The sequence below is a fragment of the Hermetia illucens genome, chromosome 6, assembly GCF_905115235.1.
Source record: "Hermetia illucens chromosome 6, iHerIll2.2.curated.20191125, whole genome shotgun sequence".
Classification (NCBI taxonomy): Eukaryota; Metazoa; Arthropoda; class Insecta; order Diptera; family Stratiomyidae; genus Hermetia; species Hermetia illucens.
Window position 1 is genome coordinate 72,475,777 of NC_051854.1, and position 25,555 is coordinate 72,501,331.

Consider the following 25,555-nt stretch of genomic DNA (forward strand, 5'->3'; position numbering starts at 1 on the left):
ATAGAGGGTTGGTGAGTAAATAATCGGTTTTTTATGTCAGCGGGGTCATGGATCATATCCCTTTAATCCTCGCAGTCAAGAAGGGTGGGAATTCCTTAGGTTGGCTAATGAGCTGGCTTGTACACCAACCATGTATACTGGTCAAAGTTTTATACCAGAAACTTTATACCCGATTCAGAGCAGAGCATTTCCAGTTGTTCCAGCAGTTTATAGGTCGTCGAACAACCTCTTAGATGACTTTCACAAAATTCATACGCAGCATACTGGCATAGTCGGGGTCTTCAGTAGTAATCCACTCAGTATGCTCAGCATGCAGGACGGGCAACCATCCAATTCTATGCCAATACTCTTTTGCTTCTTTTGCCGAGAATTATACCGTCTGGAGGCTCTGCTGGGATTCGTTGAGTGTTTTGAAAAAAAAACCCCGCTGGTTGCATACTTATGTTGTTGCTTTGTGACTTTCGCCATACCGTCTTAACCAACTGCATACTGCAAAGAGTTTCTGCTTTAGTGTGCCCATAACCTTAACTACGGGTATCTCACTGGGGATGGCAAAGTTCCTATAAATCCTCTGCACTTTATTCTTCGCCCTTCTGCTGGAATTGCCAAAGCTGAATTGAGTCAGCCTAGCAATGTCTGCTTTAGTGAGTCCCATCGACGTTGCAGACGAATTTTCCGTGGTGGATCTCTTCGATCACTCAAACCAATAACGCGAAAGCGAATCTCCTGCTGTGTTATCTGACAGTCGAAACTGCACCACAATACACAAGTCGCTGTAGTTCCAGCAACGACACATCAGTACATAACCCAGACGCAATCTTATCATTGATTTGAGATAGAATTCTCGGAGTTGGTGGAGATGCCTGGCAAGGAGCAAGGATCCATCTCCTCAGTGCAGCGTGTTCTTTTTGATGTAGCCGCCTCTGCTCCCATCGACGCTTGGTCACTAGTTTATGCAATGACCTCAAATCGCTCAGATCGAAGCGCTCGGCGAATCTCTGGTATAACAGGGGGCGGTAGGTTGTTGTACCTACTCCCACCGTTGTTATCTCGTTGTAGGAGTCCGTGACAAAGAGGTTCATATTCTCAGTTCACTTCATACGCTGCCTACTCGATTCAAAACAGAAGCGAAGCAATGCTCTTAATCATCGTGGCGCCTATTCGGTGGTCCCCCCAGGATTAGCGGGTTCAACGCCGAGCTATCCATCATAGGAGCCCGACACTATCACTAAGTCAGACCACTCCCGATGGTTATTCGCAGCGAAACTTAGGTTTATTCTTCTTTTCATCCGATGGATTTGCATTTTATACTTACCTGTCAGGTGTGCTGATAGTAAGCTATATGAGTAATCTGTAAGACTACACAGACTACTTTAGAATTCATCTTCGCATGTCTTTGTTCAGTGAATTTTAGTGATTTTCTACAGGCTCATGTTTCAAATTCTGATGCAATTCCAACTCAACATGAGTAAGACATATGAAGTTTTATACATGTCATGAGAGGAACTAAAGTTTCCAAAATACCTCTAGCACAGAGAAATAGAAGTGCGTGTCGATGATATACTTCTGTAGAGCTGTGCCTAAGAGTTGGCACACCTGCATCGTCAATTTCGACCAGTTTACTTTAGATGTTTAGGAAATTCCTTTTAACTGCTCATAACTAATGCAGATGGTAATCCTGGTCATCCCTTACTATTTTTGGTTAGCCAGGGAAGAACCGCAAATGAAAATTGGGGCAGCCTACCGAAGGAATGTATTGAAAGTAACACACATAGGTTTAGGTAAGACTAGTTACGATTATCATCGAGAAGTGGAATCCACCACAGCGTGCATTTGTATCTGATGTATTTTCCCAAATTGGTGTTAGCATTGCCATATTTGAGAGATTCTTTGAAATTTTTGAAGACTTTGAAAGATTTGATAACCGCCTGATTAAGGAGGAATATCCACCACTCCGTATCTCTGTTAGTGTTCATCAATGGAGCTCCCTCTACTCACTGCTCCTCCTTCTTGTCATAGATGCGGTCATGCGGGACATCCTAGGTCCAATGCTTAACACACCTCCCTATGTAAAGGTTGTTCCTTTCCAATCGACAATATTCTTTGATGCCTTCGAGGATAATTTTAGCTACATTCTTGGGACTATAGTGAGCATACAAACACCGCTCCAATTGTCACATTGAAAACGGGTGCCCTTCTTCGAAATCCTGACGATCATTCCTTTTTGTGACTTTTTGCATTTGTATGGCACGGTCAGTAGCCGTTTCATCCACAAAAGGTTACGCTTCACCAGACCTTATACAGTTGAGTTACTTTTGATAGAGGCCAGAGTACATAACTACTGCCCGGTGATCAGCTTCAGATGTTTGCGATCTGGACAATAAGATAATTTTCATATTGCCGAAGGACAACCGGTACCCGAAAACAACCCGTGTGCAATCGAGACTGCTCACCCTTGCAAGAAGATGCGGATGCGATAAGTAAGCGATGGCAAGCGACCGTTATGTGATGTTCTCTCTCTTTCAAGGTTCATGTTAGTGCCCCTCTTGCTTCTAATTGAATCTTTACATCTAAAAATAAAAGTAAATTTGGTACTTATCAGCATAATATAAGAGGAAGAGATTATTACGTCAATTCAGTTGTTTATATCCTGCGTAATATCCCTCAAGCAGTTGCGAATTCTTCCATTACACAAAGGAACCTAAAAGTATCTGTCACCCATGAGCTTCATTATTCTGAAGCAAAGTTAATGGTTTTTCATTGAATTCAAGATTCTCTTTCATTTTATTTTTGAAATTAAATCGCTGAGCTTAATCGTCAATGTCTTTGGCATTTTATTCCAGTGAAATTTGTTTCTTGTGCATTCACTCGAATATTTTCAGATATGATTTAATGGCAGGAGTAACACGAGCCGAGGCCTTTTTTTCATTCAACTCGGAAGACGTACAATATGGGATTGAGGCAGATCGTCGATCGAAAATATTAAAAAACTACGTAAGGAATACGTATTCCTATCATCTTAATGAAATATTTGCGACAATAGTTAACGAGTATACTGACTGGGAGCGGCCTGTACAACATCCAATCAATATAAGGTAAGAGACTATTATGAAAAGTTAGATTTCGTTGCTGTTACTTTCTATTGTCTGTTATTATAAAATAAAAAAATTAGTGGAAAATTATTAGCTGATATATTTTATGCTATGAACTCGAGACTAGTTTTCCAACTTGAAAGTGGAACCTTTATTAAATGAAGGAAGTTAATAACGTTCCGCCACGTCAGAATCAAAACTTGAAAGTTCTTTCATTCCCAAGATTTTTTGACGTTATTACATTTTCCTGGCACCCTATGGGGACGTATTCTACCACTATTTAAAACTTCTGAACTTTGTCTGGCTGAGTGTTTATTATTATCTGTTACTTAGTGCGTTTCCAAGCACCCCAGTCTACAAGGCAATAGCTCTAGCCAAAAAGCCAAACCGGAGATTATCTGGTAGCGTAGGACTGTGGAAAATCTCAGAGATCATGTGCCCTGAAAGAATCCCTGAAGGATGCCCTTTCGGCCCGGTTATTTGGGGTTGGCCCCCGTGGAAGTTTCGTGATGGTTTTGATGCTGCAAATATCGCGAGCAGAGCTCTTTTTGAGTAGGAAAAATTGCCTTTGACAACTCGAAGGCCAGACGCCTTAATTGCAGCAGAAGTGTTAAATAGGCAACTTATCAATCCGTCCCCGAAGTTTAGTTTTAGGTTAGATTACTGAAGGGAGTCGCGGCTTCGAACACTAAGCCCATTGTAAGCCCCATTGTGCTATCCCCCTAAATCAGGTATTCAATGGCTTTCCGCCTACGGCGTTTCCAGGTTTTAACGAATCTGGGACATTCTCCAGAAGCAGAGAGTGTGCAGATTCTTCATTGAAGAAAACCTTCCCAAGGTATCTTCATCTGAGATCTGAAGAGAGCGAACAGAAGCATAAAAAGTGCAGGGCCGTCTTCTCCTCCTCCTCACATTGGCTGTATATAGTCGAAACCACCCTCCATCTTTTTCATGTGGTAGTTTAGTCCCGCTTCTTAAGGAATAACAAAAATGTCGCTCTGGCTACCCCAGGTTATTTGACAAGGATTTTCGCCTGCCGGCAAGAGTTCAAATTTCTCTATTCGGCTGCGTGAATCCTTGCAATTTCATCCTTCAGAGTACACTTGACAGCCGAATTCTAAAAGCTGGTTATGGCCCCACCATTGTGGATCCAAACCCTCCTCCCCAGCAATATTTGAGTGCCCTGGCACCCACATCTGGAATGTTTGGTTCAGTCGGCCAAGTTTTAGCAGTACCTGATGACAACTCCACACTAACTGGCTTGATATGTCGTTGCTGTTTAGTGCAGATAAAGCCACCTGACGGTCGGAGCAGATACGAATTGGACGACCCCTCCATTTTTGTTGCGGACATTCTTCTGCTGCCAATGAAATGGCATATATCTCCACCTGGAATATGGTCATTATTTTTCCGAGGGATCGGGTCAGCTCCATAATCGGATCCCCCGGGAACACCCCAGGAGCTGATCCGCCCTGCATGACTGACACTTCGATGAAGATTATTTAGTCTGCAATCTGGAAAGAGTTATGACCATTTATAGTCCATTCTTCTCTTTTGGTGATTACGACAGTGTATGTCGTTTCAAAGACGAATCCGGAAACCAAATGATCGGCCGGCATCAGAGCTACGGGATGTTTCTAAAAGAATTTCCAGATAGACGCATGACCGTATGATTGGCCCAGGCCCCAGGCCTTACCTATCAATGGTGCTATAGATATGGTGCTTCCACGTTAACTTTGAGTCGAAATGTACTCCTAAATACTTGACTGTTTATGCCAGCTGGATTTCCGTCCCTCCTAAGGCACCTTCGATGTCCACGAATGCGCCTAACGCGTATTCTTTTTCAGAGATTACCTTTCCAATTTTTGCCGTAAGTTCATGGAGTGCTGTCTCCGTGGATTTGCTTTTCTGGTAGGCGTGTTGCCTATGGTGAAGTCTACTCTACTAGTCTTTCTAGTCCTTTTAGTAGAAAGGCCGTTAGACTGATCGGTCAGAAGCTTTTTGCGTCTGTGTAGGTGGGTTTCCCTGGTTTGGGAATAAATAACATCTTCACATCACGCCAGTTAATTGGAATATAAGCATGTGCTAGGCATGCACGATATATATTCCGAATGTGTAAACCCAAGGGGGAGATCGCCAAGACGAGCGGCTTTACTCTATTTGAGTGAATTGATGGCCAAAATGATTTCTCTTCTGATTTCCATTTCATCTACAAGAGAAGGAGCTTCACCGGATGTGATATGGTTAGAACCATGGTGAAGTGTTCCTTTCACCTCTCCAGTTGTTTATCATCGTGGGTGAGAAGTCAACCCTCGACGTTCTTCACAGAATCATGGGAAGATTTGTGACCACATACAAACTCTTTCGTGATGCGGTATACATTTCTGGAATCATTGCGATTTGCGACATCTTCCGGTTCACTATTCATCGCAATAGCAAATTCCTCTTGTTAAGGCGTACACTAGCCAGTAGAGCCTTCAGCTTCTTCCTTTCATCGATCCAGACCTTATGACGCTCCTTCGGGGCGTGGCCGGTGTTGCACCCGAGAAAAGAGCACCTTTAATGGCGTCCGAATGCTCATCGATATTCTCGATCTTATCCGTATATCTGCCGTTCGATCATCAAGATAGCTCTCCCAACATCAAATTTTACGGCAATATTATACTACAACAACCCTACTTTTGAAATCATGGATGAAATTCGTCCTTTCCTCTACATTCCATTCGAATATTTCGGCTAAACGTAAAAACACAGTAAGAAGGGAGCAGTACTAGTTCGTTCCGCAAAGCTCTCCAATGTGAAAGGGGTAAAAGAAAAACCGAAGGGGGCTTAATTAATCCCTTCAAAATTGATTCCTCTTACAAGGATAATTTGCAAGCCTCCATTGACAGCCAAAAGAAATTGTTATTGGGCTGCATGTGAATATCTCTAGTAACCCATGACGAATCTTTGGAACGTTATGCGGCTGCGTTGTGATTTCAAAATAGAAGCGGATGATAATCAGGTTGATTCCCTTTATAATTTTGTACTGACTTTTTTTGCGTCATGGTTGATCTAAATGCTAAGGTGGGTTTGCTTATTCAGAAAGGCCATGACATGGACAGAAATGGTTTTGGTGACTATAAAAACAGCGGTGAAAGGTTTGAATATTTCATCAATATTTATCATTAGACGATACGCAAATATGGGGGGGGGGTTACTTATTAAATTTGAATGAATTGTTTTCTTACGAGCAAAGATAATCGTGACTCGCCAGCTAATGTAACCAATCATCAGACGATGTTAGCACCCCGAAGATAGTAATAGATCCTATGCGTAAACAATATGCACCCCCCGTTCTTCACGACCAACCACCTCCCTTGGCTCTTCCGCTTGCACTTATATATGGCTGGATGATCCTTAGTAAGAAGCGCAACGAGGACCGCTCCCACAATCTCCATCACCCGCAAAACTCCCTGGCTCTCTATTTATGCGAAACGCTTACGATATACCTCCTTATCAAGGGCGTCAGCCCTTACCTCTTTCTAGGGTAGGGCAGACTGTGCTGAACTCATCAGCAGACGTCGCCTGCTAGACGTAGGACCATCAATATTCACCATTAGCTTATTTAGCGCCGCAACTGAAGCTGCAGCCTTTTTCGCTGCTGCTTTGACCTGCTCAAAAAAGTTCATCTTTTAGTCAAAAGTCAGCCCTAAGGTACTTTACCGCTAGTTTTCACTTGATTATCGACTCGGCGAACGATAAAGGATGCAGGATCAGAATTCTATTTTTAGTTAGGATAGCAATTTCGGTTTTTTTTCCGGTGGAAGGTTGTAACCATGAGCAATCATCCATCCGCTTACCAGTCACATCAATATGCCAAGTCTGCTTCGCCTCTGTTCGATAATGCGTCCAGCAACAAGCGCCGCGACATCATCTGCATAACCGACCAGACGCGACTCTGTCATGTCGAGTTTGAGTAGACTATCATAGGTAGCGTTCCAGAGGTCCGGCCCTAGGATGGATACCTGCGCTAGCCCTGATGTGACCTCCATCCTCTTCTGGCCCTCAAGCGTTTCATAGATCAGGGAGCGGTTCCTCAGGTAGCCCCTGAATATCTGTAAGAAATAATTCGGCACCTGGAAAGTATTGTCTGTTGTGCCTAGAATTTCTTTTCATCTGACGGAGTTAAAGGCGTTTCTGACGTCAAGCCTTACGAGGAGTGCCACCCGTCGAGTTCAGTGGCTACGCACCTCCGCTTGTCGAACGGTATCCACGACTTCCATGACAGCATCAATTATGGATCTCCCTGCTCTAAAACCGAACTACCGTGGAGATAAGTCTCCAGCAGCGTGTATCGCTTCAGCAAGTCTACTTCTCATGAAATTTTACGAGTACTTTTCCAGCAGTGTCAAGCATACAAAGTGGGCGGTATGAAGACCGGAGCTAGGGGTCGTCGTTCCCTTTGCTGATCAACGCAAGCTTCGTCATCTTCCAACGAGAAGGGAAGATGCCCTCTCTCTAAGACAAGCGCTGAATGCGCCGAGCAGTTGGCCTGGCCGGTGTTGGAATACCAGTTTATATACCTCTCCTGGAATATCATAGGGTGCTGGCACCTTCTCGTTTTTCATAGAGAGTACCCTACTCCTCCAACTCTTTTATAGAGAGAGGTGGACAGCACTCGGCGGTTTTCGCGCGATTCACCTCGTCGACGAGATCCTGCCAGCAGCGAGGTTTGCTCCTGTTTATTTCGCTGCGGGGCTTCCTTTATCTGATCTATATTCTGTGTCCGGATAGCTCAGTGATTAGAGTACTAGGTTGTCGTACGGAATGTCGCGGTTCAAATCTCACTGGTGGCAGTGGGATTTTTATCGTGATTTGACGTTGGATACCAGTCGACTCAGCTGTGAATGAGTACCTAAGTCAAATCAGGGTAATAATCTCGGGCGAGCGCAATGCTGACCACATTGTCTCCTACAATATACTGTAGTGTACCGTTACGGTCTTGAATGAAGTGCTCTAACAAACTTCAAGGTCCTGATCCAATAGGCATTGTTGCGTCAATTATTATATTCTGTCATTATGGTACACGCCTCCTCTCGGTCGTTAAGAAGTTGTGTTAAACGGCTCCTTCCTGAGCTCTGCAATTTCCACCGTCCACCATTGCATAGAAGATTTGTCACGTCTCGATGACCTCCTGGCATGGAGGTTCCACAGGCCGTCGTTATTAAGTTCATAACTAACTTTGCGACAATGTCAGCTGTAGCGCCCCAGGAGTACCCTCCAACGCGGTCCCACCTGTTCCAAGAGTTTCGGCAATCCTCCTGGTGTTCACCTTCGTAACGTTCCACGCACAGAACGACCGCCGGGGTGGCGCACACCGGGATTTTGTGTCCACCACTTGGAAGGCAATGTATTGATGGTCGCTTGCCGAGAAGTCTCCCAGAACTCGCCATCTGTCCACGCGCGGCACCAGCGACTTCGACGCGAAGGTTACGTCTGTAATGCTTCTCTCGCAGTCTAAGCGCCGGAACGTTGGGGTAGATCCGGTGTTTAAAACTACCACTATTCTCACCGCCATTTCCAGAATTGGTTTCCCTCTGGAGTCTGAGTGAGGTATGCCCCATTCAAGTGACCTGGCATTGAAGTCACCCTGAACAAGGGTCCGCCCATTTGTGTAGTCTAAAGCATCAAGCTTGGATCGAAAGTCCGAATTATGCAACTTTAACCTGAAGTATAGTCAGATCAGGGTGGCAGACGGGCCGTTAGATCCACGTATAATGATTGATCTATTGCCCAGGTGAATTCAACTACATGAAGTTTTCGATTCACGACAAGGATCAACGTGCAACCTATAGTTCGCAACAATAGAAGTGCATATACAGTATGCAAAATTCGTATTCGTACACCCATTTTTTTACCTATTATTTGTTATTTTTAAGTCAAATATAACATTAAGAGATAAATAAATTGTATATTATTATAGCAAATGAAGAGGTTAATTTATGTACATAATAACAAGTATAAAATATATTTTAAACTTAATAATAAAAACAGTAATTCATATAAAACTCAAAACAAAATTCGTATTCGTACACCTACAGACTTCAAAAAATGTGCTAGAAATATAGTTTTAGTACTTCGTGGGAAATCCTTTTTGTTTTATTATTGCTCTAAGCCTATTTGGCATTGATTGAACTAATTTTTGGGTTAAGTTCGGTGAAATATTTTGCCATTCGGTCTGCCAGGCAGTTTTCAGGTCTTCTTTATTCCTAATACTGTAATTTTTTAGATTCTTCTTGAAAATAGACCATAAATTTTCTATTGGGTTAACGTCAGGACTCTGTGGAGGCGTGTTTAAACACTTTCGACAATTGTAGAGTAGCCAAAGCCGCGTGTGAAGTGCCGTATGCTTCGGATCATTGTCCTGTTGAAATATATACTTCCTACGAATTCCTAAATTTTGTGCACTCTGATGTAAATTAGTTTTAAGAATTTGCACATATTGCTTCGCGTTCATTATTCCATCAATAAAATGCAAGTTTCCAACACCAGAAGCTGCAAAACATCCCCAAATCATCAACGAACCACCTCCATGCTTAAATGTAGGAAGCATGTTTTTTGGATATAGCCTCGTATTTTTTTCTCGCCATATACGAACCCGTCCGTCCGACAACTTTAGATTAATTTTGCACTCGTCTGAAAAAATTACTCGTTTCCAATAACGAAAATCCTTGTTTAGATATCTTTTTGCAAAGTTTAATCGTTTTCTTCTATTGACATTATTGATAAATGGCTTAGAAGCGGGAGTCCGGCTCTGTATACCGAATCTACGCAAATAATTCCGAACACTTTGGGGTGTAATTTTAATTTGGAACTGGTTTTGCAAAAGTCCTGCTAATTTCACTGCACTTATCGTGTTATCCTGTCGAACAACACGCCGAACAAAGGATTGGTGTCTCCTTGGCAAAATTAATCTGTTTCCATTTCTTTTTTTCTTCTCGATTCTACCAGACGAATTGTAAATCTTTACTACAGATTGGATTGTCGAGTGACTCCTATGCATAATTTTTGCAATTTGTCTCAAGGATTTACCATCCTTGTATAGCTGCATCACTATCTTACGATCACTGTTCGAAAATTCACTACCTTTTCGACTCATTTGGAAAATTTGTTAAAGAATTAACTCTTTATTTGTAATTCCCAAAACACTTTAGCTCGAACTGTCAACCACACTTTTTCAAGAATTTACCGTTAGAATTTTACAGTGCAAAATGATTAATATCGTACAGGGATTGAGTTCAAGCCGCTAGTCGGGGTGTACGAATACGAATTTTGCTTCGATTAAATTTGGAAATTGTTCTCTTGAACAAACGGACGTAAATAAAATTTAAGATTAATGTTCTATAACAACTACATACATATTTATGTAAAAAATTGTTATATAAGATTGAACGAATTTTCTATCATTTCTCAGAAATAACCCAAAAACCCGCAAAATATAGGGTGTACGAATACGAATTTTGCATACTGTATATTCGCTGTGAGTTCTGCATATACATCCCAACCGTTCAATGCTTCTCTGACGATGGAGGTGACTACAAGTCATCAGTGAATATAAGGCAACTATACCGTACTACATTAGTTTTCTCTCCATTATCCCAGATTTGTATTATTTCTTGGAGGCCTTAATTCCGGAAAATTGTATGAACATAGGTGCTTCCAAAGTATGCATGGTAGCAGAATCGGTAATGTACGAAAGTATCATAGTAAGACTTCACTTCATAAATGTAGCCATTACTGAGCATCAGTCCGTGCTACACAGTTTGATCTCACTCTCCATCCCTTCGCAAATATTAACCATGAGCTCATATTTAATATAATTGGAAACAGCTTCCAGTCGAAGCTTATTTTGATCAAAAGGGCTTCGTAGCACTCCGGCTTCTATGCGGTAATTCGAAGAGGAAGCCAACTCATGCTTGTACGCAAAGTACTAGTTAACCTTCCCATTAATTCATCCCCATGCTAGGCGCTAGTGGGAAAGGCTTGTACCCGGGGTAGGTTTCGTATATTTGTATTTCCATACAAGTGATAATTAGCAAGCACGTTTCACTTAGGTAAATATTTGAAATATGTGGTATGATTTAATTTACAGGGACGAAACTCTGGAAGCGCTTAGCGATGCACAAATTGTTGCTCCGGCTGCCCAAACTGTGGATTTACATTCAGCCGACCATCGAAACTCGTACTTGTACGTGTTTGACTACCAAACCAAGTTCGGAGATTTTCCGCAGGTAAGCATGAGAATTTCGGTCCGGAAAACCCACATCTGACGATGTGGTCATTGCTTTGTTTTCCGAGTATTTACTTTTGGTTGCTCGTTTGTTGTTCCTGCGAAAACGTCAAAAGTATGGTTTTGGTTTACCAAGCGGGAAATTTTCCATTTTTCTCTTTTCTAGAGGCAAGGATGCATCCACGGTGAGGACCTTCCTTATATTTTCGGAGCACCACTCGTTGGCGGTTTCAGCCATTTCACCAGGAATTACACGAAATCGGAGATTGGTCTCTCGGAAATTGTTATGCTGTACTGGTCAAATTTCGTTAGAACCGGGTAAGAATCAGCTTCCTTCTAGATTGCATGACAGGATATTCGACAATCGATTGGAAGTGTTATGGATACTGTTTTTTTTTTCAGAAATCCAAACGAACAGCTGGATAGTGACCATGGAGTTCGCCAGGAACGCGGACGCTACAAGACTGTCGAATGGACTGCATATGAAAGTGTTCATAAAAAGTATCTGAATTTTGGTATGTACACTTTCTCTGTTGTATTTTGATTGTTACATACATATGTGATACGAAAGTTCAGGAGCAGATGCAGCAATCATCGTACTGAATTGTGAGTTCGATGCATTTATGGAGCAAAGCCTCAATAAACTCAGGTCTCACATGCTTTAAAAGTCAGTTTTGATAAAAAGAGGAATAAATTAGTCATCTGGACTTGTAGTATCAATGACTTTCGATACTTACGGTGATATATAAAATCGTAGGTCCGCACATCCTCCCCTTTCTCATTGTTCTTTTCTTTGTTCCGCTTTCAATAAAGTTATGCATTTGTTAAGTTGTCATCGCACTGAATTCTGTGCAGCGAATGACCCTACGGTAGAGAGCAACTATAGAAAGAAACACAAATATCTATGGTGCAACCAGGATTCAAATCCAGCAGATGCGACTGAGAGTTTAACTCTCTGCAACCGGACCAAAGAGTGACCAGCCTATGAATGAATACAATGGCCTGCGTTATTGCGATATGCACGGGAAAGTATTCCTACGACAGTCCTATCGGCATCGGAGTCCACTAAGCCCACGTTGACGTTTTATGTCAATCAAAACTGAGGCACTTGAATGCAAATATATGCTATCATTTAGTACCATTTTTGCTGGTTTTTCTTTGAGTAACAATACTATATTGGACGCTATCAATTCCGTACTCACCTAGTAACGTTTCCAATATCCGTTTAACCAAACTGTACCACCAGATATCATTACAATTGGACCTTTCGCCTGGGACTTCAGATTACACTCAAACTATTTCTTTTATTTGATAAAAAAGCGACTAAATGCGTGTGATGAGGAGGGATCTAACAACCTAGAATTTCGAAATTTCCTACAGTGGAGATGAATGTTGAAGTAACTACAAGCACTATGGGTAAGAATTTGCTCCGGAAACATTTTTGGTAGCATGCTCAGTCGAATGCCCTTAATGACACTAGCATAGCTAATGACGGGCTTCCTGCCTTCTCTCTTGACCTAGCTAGGATTTCCCCTTATGTCGGCTAATCTTCGCTGCTCCCCGCTTTATTGGCTCCGAAAATGATGGCTTAGGGCTCTCCCGAGCCATTTTATGGTTTCACGCCTTCCTTCAGGTAAGCAGATACCATTTAGAACCTGCGCCACTGAAGCCTGTCTCCTTCTTGATGTTTGATATACTGACCTTAGAAGTGCTTTTGCTTGGCTCTGCTCTTTGGATAGTGATCTTTTTAGTTGTAGTTCTCGTGGTATGTCAATTTTAATCTTGGACCGACTACTTGACCCCTTCCCTTTTTTTTCTGGATGTAATCACCGGGCTCTCAGTGTTTCGGAGATGTTCTCCGTTTGGTTGGTCAGTTTGTGTACAGTACGGAGTTCTGCTTGTTTGTTTTTAGTTGTTTTTTGTGTTCATTAGGGTACTCATTTGGTTCCCAGGAGTATAAGGGCTAGAAACTCTGCAATTCGGTAACCCCCCATGGCACGGGAAGATCAAACCTGTACGTATCAGTACCGCTCCGTTCGAATGCAATCAGTTACTCCCGGCTTCAAACTATCCAATGAGCACATTTCGCATGGATTGGGGAGGTGTTTTTCGATTTCCCAGTCTAGATCCGTAGCGTTCCATTAATAGTAGGATCACCTGGTGCACATTTCCGGTGTTTATAAAACTGATGAACACTAGGCGTAAATGAGCTTCCTACAACTAAAAGTGAACCATTGCCAAGAAGCTTAGGACCTCCTCTCTCATACGATAATTAAAAGTAAAATTGACGTTGCCAGTGGAATTTGGGTTACGGATGAAAGCCGAAAAATGGCGATATGGTCATGTGGAAATCGTGCCATAGAAGGAACAATGAAGATTCTCGAGAGTGGGTTCACGCGAGCGAAAGTAGGTGGTATATCCATTAACAGCTTCTATGCGGCACCAAGTCTTACCATAGAGGAGTTCCAATCAATGGTGGAGAGGCTAGCAAGGGATGCAGGCGACCACAAAGCTAAAATTATAGCTGCCGACTTGAACGCATGTGCTGGAGAATCTAGCAGCCGAAAATGAACGCAACAGGGGGTGTATTATTTCAAGCTCTTTTTAGTCTGAATTTTGTTCAAGCAAACACTGGATGCGTCAACACTTTCCGAAGAAGGAATTTGGGGTCGGTGATGTCACATTTGTTAGTGACACTTTGGCCAAGGATCTTTGGTGGCACGTTAGTGTAAGTTACTCACACAGCGACCATCAGGCCATAATTTTCGAAATAAGCAACCTACAAAAATAAATTGGTTCTGGAAGGCAGCTGTCAAATAGGTAGTCAACAGGTTTGACATGGAAACATGGAAAGCACAAATTATAGGACTTCCCACATTGGTGAAAATTCACGACGAGTATGTGACGGGCCCATGCCAAGGTATAGTGGTTCCCACAAACAAGCATCGAACTGGCGGAACCCTGAAATTGAAAAATGTGGCAAGACCTGGATCAAGGCCAGAAGATGCAGCCAAGGAAACAGAAACCGATGTGGATACGAGCTGCTACATGACAAATATAAAGAGGCGCGGAAAAAATTCATGTGATAATAGTAAGAGGTAAAAGCGAACACTTCAAGCGGCTGTGTAAGGAAGCTGATTCGGGCTCCTGGGGCGGCGCCTACAAAACAGTGATGTGCAAAATCAAAGGCAAATGCCCTTCATCGATTACTTTCCCTAACTTGCTAGACGAGAGAAAACCTAAATGTCGCTTGCCTTCCTATTGTCGAAATGGATCCCGTCGAAATCCGAATAGTAAGAGAGGGAGAGGTGCTAGAAGCTGCAAAGAAATTAGCAGAAAATAAGGCTCCCCAATGTTGCTCCCCCCAATCCTCGATAAATCCCTTAAGGCAGCAGTAAATATAGCGCCAAATATGTTTACTGAGGTATTGGATAGCATGGAGGATAAAGGAAGGAGCATTTCATACAGAGTGGAGAAAACAGAGACTGATTCTCATACCCAAGCCAGACAAACTTCTGGGTGAACCTTTGTCATATGCCTTCTAAATAATACTGGAAAATTATTGGAACGAATAATCTATAATAGATTACTTCCAATTGCCGAAAAGGAAGGCGGTCTCTCTGATAATCAGTTCGGTTTTCGAAAGGAAAGGGGTACGACGCCGATGCCGTTAGCTTAGTGGTTGACACAGCTAAGGTTGCACTTGATGAGGACAAATGTTGTCCAGTGATAATATTGCAGTTCAATAAAAAAATTAAAATTATAACGGCTTCGAAAGCTCATATTGAAATTGGAACAATATGAGCTTTCGAAACCATGAAAAATTTGCTTAGCCGAAGTGTTATTTTGAGAGTCCTGTCGGTGAGTTCTCTTCAATTATTGGTGTAAATAATTGGGAGAAATTAATTTCTTAAGATCATTTTAGGCTAATAATTTCAATTGCAAAAAGCGGAATATTTAAATAGCAAGGGAAACCTCCTAGAAGAAGTGACAAAAGCAAAGTGTCAGTTTTCAAAGAAACTGGACTTTCAAATGGTGAAGATACGCCGCGCACAAATCAACATTTTCACAGAGAAAGCCACTAAAGATAGGTTCAACGCGTCACAAATTCTGTCAAAATTGCAATTTTCAACTAGAAAGCATCGAGTGCAAGCACGAATTTCAATTGCGGATAGAAACATCAAGTGGACAACAAGTCGGGAAACTCGAAGCTTGATGCTACAGGTATAAAAGGTTTTGTGTTTCCCTATGTGAGGAGCATAACCTAGTTCTCCATTGACTGGTAGCATTCACTCGAGATATTTGAATCGCCCAGTTCTGTTAACGGCAGTGACCTGCCCAGAACTAAGCGATTTAAATATCTCGGGTCAATGCAATCACCCTATTGAGAACTCTTGTAGCTGTACAAAACCGGCACTGAAGAAGGACACATGTTGTGTCTGAAACACGTGTTTGCTATCCTTAAATGAAATCTATAGTTAAACAGGAAGCTTTTCAATGCATTTCTGTTTTGCTTCATGCTGATAAAAAACTATGTGCAACTAAGCAAATTTCGATCTTTACCCTCGTGTATTCATCAGCATAGATATGGTTGCCCTTCACCCCTTGGTGGGGTATAGCGTGTTAACCATACCTACTCGTCATTGTTCGTGGTTACTTAAAATGGCTTCCCGAGACGCTCGCACTCATCATCAACTGCTCTGCGCCAAGTGCCCTCGGGGCAACCCACTTGTCTGGCATCTTGGGAGGGTAAATCCCACTGCGTGGTGTAGCCCGCAATGCAACTGTCGCCTCTCCTTAACGTGTGACTTATCCATTGTCACTTCCGTCTTCACGGTGCGTACGAGTGCCCGATAGTTTCAGGCCAGTAGCTTGAAGCTTTTCGGTAATAGTGGAGTTCACTTTCCATGTGCTACTCCTACATAGCAACGCAGAAACAACAGTAGCACAGAACAATCTCAACTTAATCTTGGCATTTCCAGATTTTAGACAGGGCAGCGAAAGCGGATTTTGCGCTGTTAATGCGTCGGACGACATCCAGTTCGCTGCTACTGTGGTTGCTGGGGTGGGCCATTTTGATCCCAAAAACTCTTAAGGTCATTACTACTGTTATCAGGGCAAGGAGGCAGTCTTCAGACTCAGCGCCGCATTCAGGAACGACAGCAACTCTCCCACCCTCCGGCTACTAATCTCTCTCTCCCCAAAGGATTGTTTTGCTAGCCTGACCCTAGCTTGAGCTGGGCAATCCCAAAGGAAGTGCGTAAGGGTTTCCTCCTCTTCTCCGCAGCTTCGGAATTCGGATGGCAGGGTATGCTGAGCCTGGCATCGTGAAGGCTTGAACCTTGTATGCATTTGCAAGCGTCTGGCACAAACGCTCTCGCGATCGGGTTTTTGGTATAAGCGGACCAAATCCTCCTTGTCTTGCACAAGTGGTGAGCCTCCGCAATCTGAGACTCGCGACTGCTAAGTAGAGCGAGCAGATTCCGCCCTTGACAGTCGCCAACGGGACACAGACTGCACCCGCCGAAAGGTTGCGAAGAGCAGGGCCCCACCTGACCGGAAACCCTGAGGAGAGTGACTTCGAGCGCGCCGCCCAGATTATTCAGCGCCTTTCTGCATTGCTCCATCAGACTGTAGGATGTCCGCTGGGAATTCCCGAGGTACTTCGTCAAGGATGTTACTATGACCATAAGGCTTTATTGTATAGCACCCGGACTCACATAGTCTAAAGAGACTGTACACTACAACGTATTTAATGTGGAGGTTTAGGGGAAGGGGAGTAGGAGTACAGTGGCAACATCTGCAGGCTTTTCGAATTTTCTTAATCTTCGTTCTATTATATTTTTTGCGCGAAGCTTGCTACCATACAATAGAGCTGCACATTAGGATGGAACGCACCACAGTTGTGTACACCGAGAGGAACATCCTCGGCCGGAGACCCCATTTCATTGCAAAGATTCTGTTGTGATCATAGAAGGCTAGGCAGGCCTTCTTAACCCACAGTTCTGTATTCAAGCTCCAATTTAGCTTTGGAACCAGGGTTATACCCAGATACTTTACATAGGAGGAAAAAATCAATCTTCGTTCATTTAGAAGCGGTCGGTGAAATTCGGGAAACCTTCTCTTGGTGATGAATAGCAACAGTTTCATTTTGGTTGGGTTGGTCGAGTCTGCAGCTTACGGCCCACAGCACACCTCTCCAAATGCTCGTTCCATGATGTCACTCTTAATGGAGGGTTGCAATACATGCGCACTGCCCGTGTTTATATGCAAGGTTTTGATGAATAACCTTACATACAGCATTATGCCTCATGGTGTATTGCACTGTGCAGTGCAGCCAGAAATGAGATGGATCAACGTCTCTAATGCCCAACCACACATTCTGCACTGCTCGTTTTCCAGCCGCTCTTTCATGATGAGCTTTTTTTAAGCTCGAATGGCGACCACGCCGTCCTGAATGGCACACATGAATCCCTCCGTCTCAGGAAAGAGTTCCCCAGCACACAACCATCTGTTTGACTAATGCAAATCGACAAATGGCTGCCAAAGACAATTCACGTGTTTATCGTGCATTGCCTTCTACTTCCATTCGTCGATTCGTTCTTGGTCCGGTTTCACCTCACTCAGAGGATTGAAAGATCGATCCTTCAAATTAAGTGGAGTCAGCCCACAGTCTGCTTCACAAATAGCTGCATGCAAGGGACTCACCTGCTCTTTGCTGTGAAAATAAGCAGGCAGCGAGTCGACTTGGCCACGTTAACCTGCCTCTAGCTCCGATGTCATGAGGCAGGTTCATCCGGTTCACGAGAGAGTTTGGATGATGCATTCGAAATTTAGGCATAGTAGTCCGTATCCGCCGCTGGACGCTTTCCAGCTCGGCAATATTCCGAATGCATAAGCTAGTGAAAGGATAGCGAATAGATTCAACGCGCTTATTTTCTTCTTCCCTGAGAGATGTGATTTCAGTACCAGCTTTACACGTCGCAGGAATTCGGACAGCAGACCATCCTTCAGATCACCAACTCGAGCATGGGTTCCTTGCAGAATTCCTAGGTACTTGTAGAAGTCTGTCTCGGTCATAGCTTCTATGTGGAGGTGACGAATGCAATGTCCAGCATGCGGCTCGTGATGACCTGTGCGGATGGCTTGGATTCGACATTTGTCTATCCGGATATCACGCCTGCACATGTTTACTATTCGCAACACACTTCTAAGATGGTTATCAGTATCAGCATACAGCTTAATGTCATCTATGTACATCAAGTGTGTCAGTTCACACTTAGCAAAAAGGCCATATTTTATTGTAAAGCCATGCCCTCTAGCATCATTCAGTAACCATGAAAGGAATTTCAGCGCCACGCAGAACCAAAGGGGACCTAACAAATCCTCCTGGAAGATATCTCTCCATATACAGATGTGCTCTGAAATATTAGCACCCTCAAATGTACGCACTGATAAGGTGGTATGCCACCCTTCCATGAGTGTCGCCAAAAGCTTTATTAGTTTCGGATCAATGAAATACCGGCGTAGGACATCGATTAGGAAGGTATGCGGTTCGCTGTCGAAAACCTTGGCATAATCGATAAAGTAACTAAAGAGGTTTCTTTCGCCTCTAGTTGCTTGTCCTACAACTACCGTGTCGATAATGAGTTGGTCTTTGCAACCTCTTCACCCGCCCTTCTGCTCCTCGGACAGAACGTTGTTGATCTCAAGGTGCGCATTGGCCCTTCCACTAATAATGAAAGTTATGAGTTTGTGCAGGGTTGGTAGGCAAGTAATCGGTTTTGTTTCCGCGGAGTCCTTCACCGTATCTTTTTTGGAACAAGGTAGGTAATCCCCGCAGTGAGGAATGGTGGAAATTCCTCCTGCGGACTCATTACCTGATTTACGCTATGCGCGCACCACTGTGTACGCTGGTGAATTTTTTATTCTAGAAATTCTGCACCCGATCCAGACAAGGGCCCCTGTAGTTCTTCGAGCTGCTTATGGCTCGTCAAACTTCCTCTTCGTTAACATCCGCAAAATTAATGCCAGGGGTAGTGGCATGGCAGATGCCTTCAGTGGTGATCCAGTCAGCATGCTGGGCGGGTAACCCCCAAAGCCCACCCCAATATTCTCTCGCTTTCGTCACCGAAAACTGTACTGTCTAAAAGCTCTGTTGAGATTTGGTGACTGATCTGAAAAAATTCTGCTGGTTCCCCGCGTAAGTTGCATGCTGAACACGTCTGGAGTGACGTCGTACCGACTGCATATGACAGAAAGTTTCTGCTACAGTGTGTCCAGAATTCTAACTGCAGTTTCACTGGGGATGACATAGTTCCTCTGCAGTTTATTTCTCACCCATCTGCCAATTTGAATCGGCCTAGTAATGTCCTGCCTTAGTGAGTCCCACCGAATTCCAGATGAATTTTCCATGGTGGTTCTCTTCGATCACTCACACAAACGACGCGAAAGCGAATCTTCTGACCGTGCAATTTGACAGCCGTAATTTCACTACAATACACAAGTGATTGTAGTTGCAGAAGTGACATATCAGCACACAGCCGAGATGCAATCTCATCATTGATTTGAGATAGAATTCTCGGAGTTTCTAGAGATGCATAGAGCCTGGGAATTCCTAGTCTAAGCAAAGGATCCATTTTCTAGAATTCTATACACGCTCTTTGGAATTCGTCCCGAATCTCAGGGGAAACTTCAGCTGGATGGTGGAGAACAGTGCTTCGGCGAGTACTAAAACTGTTGCATGCAGTGTGGCGTTGTATTGTTGATGCCGCGCCTCTGCTCCCATCGACTCTTGGTCACCAGTTTCCACGACGACCTCAAGCTGAACACGCTCCCGATATAAAGCGTTATTGGTGTGCGATTCACTGCACAGTCACGTGCGCGAATTGCGGGAAACGCTCGATAAATCTCTGGTTCAACAAGAGGCGGTAAGGGGTTAAATCTGCCCCAGCCGTTATTTCGTAGTAGGAGCGGATGGTGAAGAGGTTCATTTTCTCAGTCCACTCGACCCGCTTTATATTCGAGCCTGCTGAAGTGGCGGAACAGCTGCCGCAGGCGGAGCAATGCTCTTAGTCGTCGTGGCCCCTAGACATCGAACCGCGCCACGACTACCGGTTGCCAAGCCGTGCTGTATATTACGGGAGCCCGACCCAGTCAGCAAGTCAGACGACTCCCACCGGTTATTCGTACCGGAATTTCAATTTCTGCTTCTTCTCATAGATGGATTTGCATTTTATCCTTAGCTGCCAGATGTGGTAATAGCTTCCTCAGTGAGTAATCTGCAAGACTGCAAAGTTCCTGCACCTTCCTCACCAACTCCCTAAGATGCTGGGGTGGCTTACAGCAATTCAGCCTGAAGCTATCCATCTCTCCTCTTTTCACAACCAGGCTTGACACTGGCTACGGCGGGTGAAGATGCGATTCGGTACAGACCTTTCCTCTTGATTCTGGCACTCGGATTTCGCGATTTCCAGCTCCGTGTGCACTTTGGGCCAGTTTTATTTTTGCATTTTTGCTTTGCATGTTCTTCGGCTACGCAATATTTCAGTTTAGGGTTCTTTATCGGCTATTGGACACATATAATTTTATTCATGGAGTGTAGGGGCCGAAGCCTCCATAACTACTTCCCCATATTCCTGAATCTGGTTAGTACCGCAGCGTGCAAAAACCGTCAAAGTAACACTTCATTGAGGTTGTAATATTTGTTGGGCTAGGGAGGCTCACACGGTCGATTTCGCCATTTTTTTTAGATTTTTAGGATAACTTCACTCTTTTAATTAACTCCGACAGTTCCAACGGTCTTTGGTCATCTTACAATCTGCTATTACCACTCATTACAAAGGTTGTAAAATTTTAAGTGAAGAATAACGTTGTGCTCAATTTCTATAAAAAATTGATTTCTCTTGTCATTTAAGCCGTTTTTTTTTACTTCCGTTACAGATACAAAACCCAAGCTGAAAAACCACTATCGCGCTCATCGGCTTTCCTTTTGGTTGAATTTGATTCCGGATCTACATAAACCCGGTGCCGATAATGTTCCTGCGTCACACCACCAATTGAATGACGATGACGTCGAAATATCCACCGATTCCACCGTGAAACCGCTGAACCCACCACGCCAAAAGGATGCACATGCATCAAACTATACAATTTTCACAACCCAGGTATTTTCATTATTTAACTTATCATCTCCAGCTTCATCGCGTCCCGGTAACAATACTCGACTTAGTCAGCATAAAATACCCCAAGCGGCTGGGGACCAAGACCTCCTAGACGATCATCAGCATAGTACGAGTCCTCCGCAGGAGGATGGCTTTGCCGCTTATAGCACTGCCTTAAGTGTAACAATAGCGATCGGTTGTAGTTTGTTGATACTCAATGTATTAATTTTCGCCGGTGTTTACTATCAACGTGATAAAACTCGACTGAATGAACCTAGAAATCAAAAGAAGCGTAATGAAAACGGTCAGATGCCGAACAATATTTGTGGGGATCTTGAGACTTTGACTATTCCATCAAAAAGTGACCCAGCCACAATACTGGGTCATCATCATGCCTTGCAGCATCATCAACTCCCACCCCCAGAATTTGCCGATATTCCACAACGAGCTCCGCCTCCCCCCAAGCATTTGAAATCTGTGCCTGAGGGCCAGATGCTACCTACTCATGCACTTCAGATGATCGGCAATCAGTGTGGTACCTTGACAAAGAAGAGTTGTATGAAACAACCCCAGACAAATAGCAGTCAAAGTAGTCAAAATATAATGGATGAGTTGAGAGTGTGACACTAGCTGAACGTTACGTTCTTGTGATCTCCCTGTTATGAGCCCAATGCAATTTGAACTGCAACAGAACGTTAGATAAATAGTAGCGAAATCAAAAAAGCCCAAAAGGAGCTACACGCTGGTTAGTCCTCTTGATAATACCGAGCAATGCTAAGTGAAGCAGCTGTAGCTGCAGAGGACGTTTTGTGTTACGCATTTAGTTTTCTCTGAAGTATCCCAGTGATCTAGGACCAAAGAACTATAAATTAAAGAAAAGCTCGTTTGACCGATAACAGACGCGAAACCTAGTAAATATAAAAATTACTACTTTGAATCATTCGGATTTAATTCATAAGATGAATCCAATTTTCCGTTAACGGGAAAACCTAAATAGCAACCGAAACAAAATGGAAGAATTCAAGTTAATGTCTTGTATTATAAATGATACTAAGTGTAAGTAAAATAGGGCGTGTAGGTATTAAAATAGTAGACTACGTTACAGAAAAACTTCGTAAAGTATAGCTCATCAAGTGACACATAAGGAAACAAAATTAACTAATTTATGGATATAAACTTTTATATTGTACAAAGGAACATTTTTAAAGATGGTGTATTATAATAAAAGCTAAAATATTACAAGGAATGATTAGAGAAAATATTATCTAGGATAATTTTGAGAGTGAAATGGAGGCATCCTCATCAAAAATTGTTTAATTATTCTTAGAGTAAATATGTTTTTCCCTTGGACTTGCTGTGATGGATAAGGACATGCTTGGTAAAAGGGCTCCTTAACGGACTTCCTTCATGTGTTTCTTTTTCTATTCCGCCCTGCAGTTGTTGCTCGTGAACCTAACTGGGTAATGATTCATTCGGAAATAATGTTATTTATATAAATATGATTGGTTAGAACGTTTTTTTTTAATTCACTATTGAAAAAAAGCTAAAACCATGCGGTACACTTCCAAGATTCACCCAATCCATCACAGCATTTCTAAATAAAAGTAAGAAAAATAAAGAAAGCTAATTTATAAAAAAAAGAAATCTTTGAAAGACTGAATTTGCGCGAGCATGTAGTAAATGTAATTAATTTGATAAAGATAATATTTTTGTTAGAAATGAGAACTCAAAAAAATTTAAATTTATGTTAAGTTTAAACGCTGCAATGTGGCGTACATAGGGAACCCAATATCCAGTTAAATCCTTTGAAATTTCTATCCTGTCCTACTCAATTTGAAAATAAAAAAAAACTTACATATTTTGATTTTTCTAAAAATTGTTACTTTCCACTGATTGTAAAACTTTCAAAAATGGATAAAAAGATATATAAAAATTTTGGAGTGATTTCGTAAAAAGTTTCGTACGTTATATTTTTTTTTTGAGAAAACGAAATGAAAAAGAAATTTATTTAATAAATAGACGATCCAGACTGTAAATAGTAAATTGAAAGAATACTGAAATCCAATTAAATGATTAAAATAATAATTATCACCAAGAAACGGCGAAAACATAGTTATTGAGTTATAAAATAAAATGGAAAATAATAAAAACATTGATTTTAAATATAAAATGTTGAGACAGTGTTTGCTTTATGACTATTCCTCGGAGACAGAAACCAGGAGCAAAGGTAAGTAAAAATTGTATATTAATTCGCCAGTTTACAAGTAAAACTTTCTTCAACTGGCATAAAAAATTTATTTAATTGGCAATATGTATATGGATTGTGCAAATCGGGAGAATTAAACAACATTTAGTACTTATCTACGTAGGTTTTGGGTACTCTAGTTGTCCTGTATGACTCGCTGAGCGTATACAACATCATTAATAGTTCAACAACCCATATCCAGTCTAGGCCTGCCCAAGGAATTCCAGACATCCCGGTTTTGCGCCAAGGCCCACCAACACGATATTTTTAATAGTTTTCTGGCATCTTGGTTTACGCCATCGTTTCGTCTCAGGCCCGGCCACCGCAATCCATTCAATAGGTCCTGATATCGTAAATAAATTTCGTCGCTATATATGCTTCGGAACCGTCCATCCTTATGTAGGGGGTCAAAAACTTCTTTCCAACGCTCCAAGAGTTCGCAATTTTTCTTACTTTGAACCGAAATAAACAAGTCGGGAAATCGGAAGCTGAATCCTTTAGATGTGAAAGGTTTTGTGTATTTTTTATATAAAGACATTTGTGTGTACGTTTCCCCCATTAGTACGTGGCACGTAATATATGTATATATTATATGAGAGTATCCATTTTCGGGTGATATTGACATTCTTGAATTTGCAAAGAAGCAAAAACTATGACCTACTACAACTTTGTTGGGAATAGTGTAATTTCCACGAAACTGGTGGGATCATGCTCTATGTAATAGCCTACATTACTGCTTTCGTGATGCTAGAATTAACCTAAGCGGAGTTTTGCAGCTATAAATTACAGTGATATACTATTATTAACTCTATTTGAACAGATATCGGTATGAAAAGTATTTCGGAGCCTAGGCACCATATAGTAGCAGACTTTTTCGGTTGAGCAGTTTCTAAGAATGGGTCCGTTAAAGAGATGATCACTTTCGGCCCATCGCACTCCCCACGTTTCTAACAAGTGTGAAAATTAAGACCTGCTTCGAAAAGTACTAACCGAAAATTTATGTGCGGGGTCCTCGTTTATATTCGACATAAAAAAATGTAACTCACTGTATGGGTGAGCGTTCACGGTTCTCACTTTCCACCTAATTTAGTGTCAATCGCTATAACCATCTGCGAGAAAAATGCGTGTGACGGAGAGATAGACAGATAGACAGACAGATAGATTGGAGAGATATACATCTATAGCTGTAACGCAACACCGAACCTCACATTAGAGGAATTCACATCATTGCTGAAAAAACTATCCTTCAATGCAAGTCGCTTCAATCCCAGAACGGGGTAGCAGAGAACCCAACGCAAGAGGACGAATATTACTGGAGACATTCTCGTGCTTGAACGTGGTACTTGCCAACTCTGGGGGAGCCAACACATTTCGGAGGGGAGAATTTCAATCGGTAGTAGACCTCACCTTCGTCAGTGATATTCTAATCAGAGACTTGCAGTGGCGTATCAGCTAGGAGTACACACACACCGGTCATTAGGCTATCATCTTTCAAACCTCGCAAAGGAATATTATGAAACCATTCCAAAGAATAACAATGAGCTGGGTAACCAAGAAATTTGACGCAGAAATGTCCAATGTACTTATGGAAGCGCACAAAGAAAGTTTCACAGGTCGTGGAAAAATTGCAGCGGGCATGGCATGCCGCTATGCCTTGACGTAGTACTTTCCGAGGACGGAATCCTAATTTTTGGTGGAATTCAGAAATTGAAGAATGCCGGAAAAAGTGCCTTAAAGCTAGGAGACGCTCCCAGCGCAGATGAAACCAACCTGAGTTCGAGGA

At 42.5% G+C, this 25,555-nt stretch overlaps 1 protein-coding gene across 2 annotated transcripts in view; it reads left to right on the top strand.

Moving 5' to 3' along the window:
* The window catches only part of LOC119659948 (neuroligin-4, Y-linked), a 148,450-nt gene extending 124,777 nt beyond the window's left edge, over nt 1-23,673 (top strand). For both annotated transcript variants that reach the window (XM_038068294.1, XM_038068295.1), the window contains 5 exons: nt 2,883-3,095; nt 11,227-11,365; nt 11,531-11,682; nt 11,767-11,879; nt 21,307-23,673. In XM_038068294.1, the coding sequence (XP_037924222.1) occupies nt 2,883-3,095; nt 11,227-11,365; nt 11,531-11,682; nt 11,767-11,879; nt 21,307-22,151 (1,462 nt within the window). In that variant the 3' untranslated portion in view covers nt 22,152-23,673. The remainder of the gene's footprint in view (nt 1-2,882; nt 3,096-11,226; nt 11,366-11,530; nt 11,683-11,766; nt 11,880-21,306) is intronic.
* The last annotated feature ends 1,882 nt before the right edge of the window (nt 23,674-25,555 follow it).